At 41.8% G+C, this 6,000-nt stretch overlaps 1 protein-coding gene across 1 annotated transcript in view; it reads left to right on the top strand.

Annotated features, from left to right (window-relative positions):
- The first annotated feature begins 2,503 nt into the window (after positions 1 to 2,503).
- RAB31 (RAB31, member RAS oncogene family) overlaps positions 2,504 to 6,000 on the top strand; it is an 88,691-nt gene continuing 85,194 nt past the window's right edge. The window contains exon 1 of the mRNA XM_069731044.1: positions 2,504 to 2,672. Within this exon, the coding sequence (XP_069587145.1) occupies positions 2,637 to 2,672 (36 nt within the window). The 5' untranslated portion in view covers positions 2,504 to 2,636. The remainder of the gene's footprint in view (positions 2,673 to 6,000) is intronic.

Below are 6,000 nucleotides of genomic sequence, written 5' to 3'. Positions count from 1 at the left end.
ATAATATAACGTCTTTTTCTCCTTTTTAAGGTAACATCGGGGGCTTATCTACAGCATTACAGAATGCTGCAGATAAGCCCCTGATGCCGGTGGGCTTACCTTACTGGGCTTAGTGGGGGGAGATTCGCACCACAGGGTGTTAGAAATTAGGCATTGCTGTGCCACTTCTATGATGGATATTAGCATTAAGCAAATCCACCTTTTGTTCCCCTCAGTAACATCTTAGCCTGGTAACGTATATAGGGCACATGGAAAGTCACTTTGTTTGGTTGTGCTTTAGCAATATAGTGGATGTCTCTCTATGGCTGTTATGTCCCTCTTTTTTGGTTCTAGCACCTTTTTGTTATTATGGGGTAATTTTAATTGTTATAAATAAAATCTGTTTTATTACTAAAGTACCACTTTGTTTGGGATTACCTTTATTCTAATCTCCAAAGATGTGATTTATAGAGTTCCTATAAGGGATGAGGCTGTAGCAAATGAGCAAAAAGTTGCAAAACTTTGCTCAAATTCCACCCCTGAGAAATTTTCTGGTTTTTAGATGCCAGTTTTCTGCCTTAAAATGGATGATCCATTTACCCCACAGTAGTTAATTTAAGGCCACATTCACACGTTCTGTATTTGGTCAGTATTTGACATCAGTATTTGTAAATACTGAAGTGATGTGTTTCTATAACTTTTCACTCTTAGGGTATGTTCACACGTTCAGGATTTCCATCCTTTTTTTTTCCTGACTGTTTTTTAAAAAACTGCAGCTCTTGGCAGAAAACGCAGGTCCTTTTTTTGGTCCTTTTTTGGTCCGTTTTTGATGCGTTTTTTGATGCGTTTTTTGATGCGTTTTTTTGATGCAGTTTTCTAGCCAGAGTCTGTGTGTTTTCTAGGAATTTTTTTAGGGTTAAAATGGCTGAAAATACCCTAACCCTACCCCTAACCCTAACCCTACCCCTAACCCTAACCCTACCCCTAACCCTACCCCTACCCCTATTCTAACCTTAGTGAAAAAAAAAAAAAAAAAAAATTCTTTATTTTTTTTATTGTCCCTACCTATGGGGGTGACAAAGGGGGGGGGGTGTCATTTACTATTTTTTTATTTTGATCACTGAGATAGGTTATATCTCAGTGATCAAAATGCACTTTGGAACGAATCTGCCGGCCGGCAGATTCGGCGGGCGCACTGCGCATGCGCCCGCCATATCTGCCGGCCGGCAGATTCGGCGGGCGCACTGCGCATGCGCCCGCCATTTTGCAAGATGGCGGCGCCCAGGGAGAAGACGGCCGGACGGACACCGGGACGCCGGGTGAGTATAAGGGGGGGAGATTAGGGCACGGGGGGGGCATCAGAGCACTGGGGGGGGGCATCGGAGCACTGGGGGGGGGCATCGGAGCACGGGGGGGCGGGATCGGAGCACGGGGGGGGCAGCCACACTCCGCCCACGCACTTCCGCCCGCTCCCCGCACTTCCTGCTGCAGCGGTTCTGCACATCAAACCGCAGTAAAACCCGCAGATATATTTTTGATCTGCGGGTTTTACTGCGGTTTGGACCTCACAATGGAGGTCTATGGGTGCAGAACCGCTGCGGCTCCGGAAAAAGAATTGACATGCTCCTTCTTTTTTCCGGGAGCTATTCAGCGCGTCTTTTTTTTTACAATTTCCGGACCATGTGCACAGTGTGTCCTGTTTTCCATAGGGTACAGTGTACTGTACCCTGCATGGAAAACAGCCGCGGAACCGCAGCGGCAAAACCGCCGCGGTTCCGCGGTAAAAAACGCACTGTGTGAACATGGCCTTACTATTTCACTCCTGGTTTTGGCATATAAATACTGATGAAAAATACTGACCAAATACTGAACGTAAATGTGGCCTAATACTTACCTATGCACTTAAAGGCAAAACCTTTTTTTGCTACAAAAATAACCACTAGAAAAAAAAAAGCAAATATGCTAAATTTTTGCAAAAAGTGCAGAGTGGAAACCCTTTTTGAAAAGTAATACTGCTATCCGTTACCTATTTTACCACTGTGTGATGATTATCTAGTTCAACAATTTTTTAATACTAATCTCCAACAGTTTCATATGAAATATGCACAAATGCGAACATCGCATATATTTTCTTGAAATGTTGGCAGTAATAGAAAAAAGGGAAAGGAAAAATTGGGATATGCAATGTTTTCCATAGAAATGCTTTCTCCACCCTTATCCTGGAGGACAGTGACTTTCTACTGCATCTGAAAGTAGGAATGAATGTGAAAAATACCATAAGAAATGTTAATAATTAGTGTTCTGTGTGTTTTTTTCAGTATCTGTTCAATACGTGAACCATCCACCATACTCTTGTGTGCCCGTATACTTCTTTTTGTATAACATGCAGCATTTTTGGGAGATTACGAAAGCAGCAAATGAGTAGTTGTCTGCCGCCCATGTGACAGGACTGCCCATAAATAGCCCAGACTGGTTTCCGTTTGTTTTGTAGGAATTAAAACCTCCTCTTTCTCTCTCGGTCTCTTTCTTTTTGTTAGGTCAGGAAATTATATGCATGCGATCCACATGAGCATACAGGCACAGCCTGGGAAATGACTGTGTGTTAAAGTTCTTGTCTCCTGATGATGTGTTATAGGAAATCAAACTCCTCTTAAAGGATGGCTATTCGAGAGCTGAAAGTTTGCCTTCTGGGGGTAAGTGTTCCTCTGGTTTTTTTTCGATATATGGATGCGGGAGGGATTCTATCATACAATGGAAAAAAGCTGTTAAATGCCACTTCTGCATTCTGTACTGCATCTCATTATGTTCTCAGTGCCGTTTACAAGTGTCACGCCGAACCGAGTTATTAATTTATGTGCTATGTGCTAATTTATGTGTCTTTGCCTGATGAACAGACCTGTGTAGTCTCGAAAGCTTGCAATTTGTTACCATCTTTTCAGTTAGCCATTAAAAGGTACCAACCACTGAGGACTCTCAATTCTAAATATTTTTCTGTGCTATGACGCTACTTGTTTCATGTACAACGACAAATCACAGAGGAAATGGTTTTCTGATGGACAAAAGAAAATGGCAAAGGACTGTTATAAAGATTACTACAAAGACTTAATTTTAGGTTTTCACTCTCATACATAAAATCTTCCTATTCTAATTGGATAACAGTTACTTATGGATGTATCTGTAGTCTGCAGCTGATGTTATAATGGAACTTTTCTCCAGATTTGAGAATTACAAAGTATGTTATTATCTCAGATGAATAAGAACTCTAGGTTGAAACGGTTCATGTCCTGTCTGCCATCTAGATATGTGCCAGAAAAGGATGACACTAGAGATTTGAAACAAAGAGAGCTCCATCCTGCTTTGTTGCATTCTTAACATTCATTCTGGATTGTGGAAAGTGCTGATCCTCAAAGAGGTTGTCCACTACTTGGACAACCCCCTTCTTAAATATTATAATCCCCAGTTTAAAATAAAAATAACAGATACTCATCTCCTGGCCCACCAGATTTTTGCGGGGCTTGTGTGACTTTGTCATGCCCGTGAGCACTGCAGCTAATCAGCGTTCGCTAATGAGTTGCTTCGCTCACACTTCTTTTGGACATATGAGGATCATTCGAAGGAAGCGTGAGCAAAGCAGCCCGTTAGTGGTTGCTTATTGGGCTGCAGTGCTCATACGAAATAACAATATCAAAGACCTGATGCCAATATTGCAGGGATGGTGCTGGAGCAGAAGGTGAGTATCTGTTATTTTTATTTTGCAATGGAGAATATGGTATTTATGAAGTGGTTGTCCGAGTGGTGAAGGATCGTCTAATGAAATGCAGAAGTAGCATCCATTGCCAATCATTTCATCTCTGTGAAAACACTAGAAAAGCAAATCACGTGAAATGATGAAATGTAACATCTTGTGCCATGTTTTTGTATTACCGCCGTCATGCCCATCACGTTACAAACAAAAGAGATGGTCAAAGTTTGCAAGAATCTGAATATATTGTTAATGTTTATCAAAGTAACTATTCACTCATGATTTTTAAATAATTACATTTCATTTATTGCATGAAATAAGTATTTTATCACCTACCAACAAGCAAGAATTCTGGCTCTCACAGACATGTTAGTTTCTTTTTAACAAGCCCTCCTACTCTGCACTTATTACCTGTGTTAATTGCACCTGCTTGAACTCGTTACCTGTATAAAAGACACCTGTTCACACACTCAATCACACTCTAACCTCTCTACCATGGCCAAGACCAAAGAGCTGTCTAAGGACACTAAGGACAACATTTTAGACCTGCACAAGGCTAGGATGGGCTACAGGACAATATGCAAGCAGCTTGGTGAGCAGGCAACAATTGTAGGCACAATTGTTAGAAAATGGAAGACACACTGGATGACTGTCAATCTTTCTCGGGGCTCTATACAAGATCTCGTCTCGTGAGATAAGGATAAATCTGAGAAAGGTCAAGAATTAGCCCAGAACTGTATGGGAGGACCTGGTCAATAACCTGAAGAGAGCTGGGACCACATTCTAAAATATTACCGTTAGTAGCAGACTACACTATCATGGATTAAAATCCTACAGGGCAAGCAAGGCCCCCCTGTCATGCCAGCACATGTCCAGACCCGTTTGAAGTTCACCAATGACCATCTTGATGATCCAGAGGAGGCATAGAAGAAGGTCATGTTATCAGATGAGACCAAAATAGAACTTTTTGGTATCAACTCCACTCGCTGTGTTTAGAGGGAGAAGAAGTATAAGTACAACCTCAAGAACACCATTCCAACAGTGAAGTATAGTGGGGGAAAAATCATACTTTGGGGGTGCTTTTCTGCAAAGGGGACAGGACCGGGCTGTATTGAAGAGAGGATGGATGGGGTCATGTATCACGAGACTTGCGGCCAACAACCTCCTTCCCTCATTAAGAGAACTGAAGATGGGTCATGGCTATGTCTTCCAGCATGACAATAACCAGAAACACACAGGCAGGGCAACTAAGGAGTATCTCTGTAAGAATTTCACAGTGGCCTAGCCAATCTCCAGACCTGAACTCAATAGAGAGCTCAAAATCAATGTTACCGAGCGACAGCCCCAAAACCTGAAAAATCTGGAGAAGATCTGTTTGGAGGAGTGGACCAAATCCCTGCTGCAGTGTCTGCAAACTTGGGCAAGAATTACAGGAAATGTCTGGCCTCTGTAATTGCAAACAAAGGTTTCTGTACCAAATATTAAGTTCTGTTTTTCTATGATATCAAATTCTTATTTAATGCAATAAAATGCAAATTAATTATGTAAAAATCATACAATGAGATTTTTTGTTTTATTTTTATATTCTGTCTCTCACAGTTGAAGCGTACCTACGATAAAAATTACAGACCGCTCCATTCAAAGGGTTCCGCAAATTGCATCTTTTATAGGCTTTGTATCACAAATGCATAGTGGATATTGGGTAACTCCAGCATTTCTGTGGAAAGTGATGTCACTTCATGGTTCCTGCTGTTTACAAATCTGTAGCAGAAGTTGTGTTGGTATTTCCTAACAGTAATTTTTCCATTTATTGTAGATTTATGAGCATCTTTTGTCCTTTGTCTTTTCTCTATGGACATAAAATACATTTTACTGCTTACATTGATTACTAGCTTCTCACATGAGGAGAGTTTTGCTGAGAATACTCATCACTTCTGTTAAAGGGACTCTGTCACCTCATTTTTCGCATATAAGCTGCTCTTATCTACAGAATTCTGTAATGCTATAGATAACCCCCGATGTATCCTGAAAGATAAGAAAAACAAATTAGATTATACTCACCCAGGGGCGGTCTGGTGCTGTCCGGGTCCGATGGGTGTTGCAGGTCCGGGTCCAGTGCCTCCCATCTTCATACAATGACGTCCTCTTCCTTGCTTCTGTTGCGGCTCTTGCGCAGGCGTTATTCTCTGCTCTGTTGAGGGCAGAGCAAAGCACTGCAGTGTGCAGGCGCCGGGAAAGGTCAAAGACTACCAGCGCCTGCACACTGCAGTACTTTACGC

The sequence above is a fragment of the Ranitomeya imitator genome, chromosome 6, assembly GCF_032444005.1.
Source record: "Ranitomeya imitator isolate aRanImi1 chromosome 6, aRanImi1.pri, whole genome shotgun sequence".
In the NCBI taxonomy this organism is placed as follows: Eukaryota; Metazoa; Chordata; class Amphibia; order Anura; family Dendrobatidae; genus Ranitomeya; species Ranitomeya imitator.
Note: the sequence above shows the minus strand (reverse complement) of the source record. Positions and strands in the feature narration are given on the sequence as shown.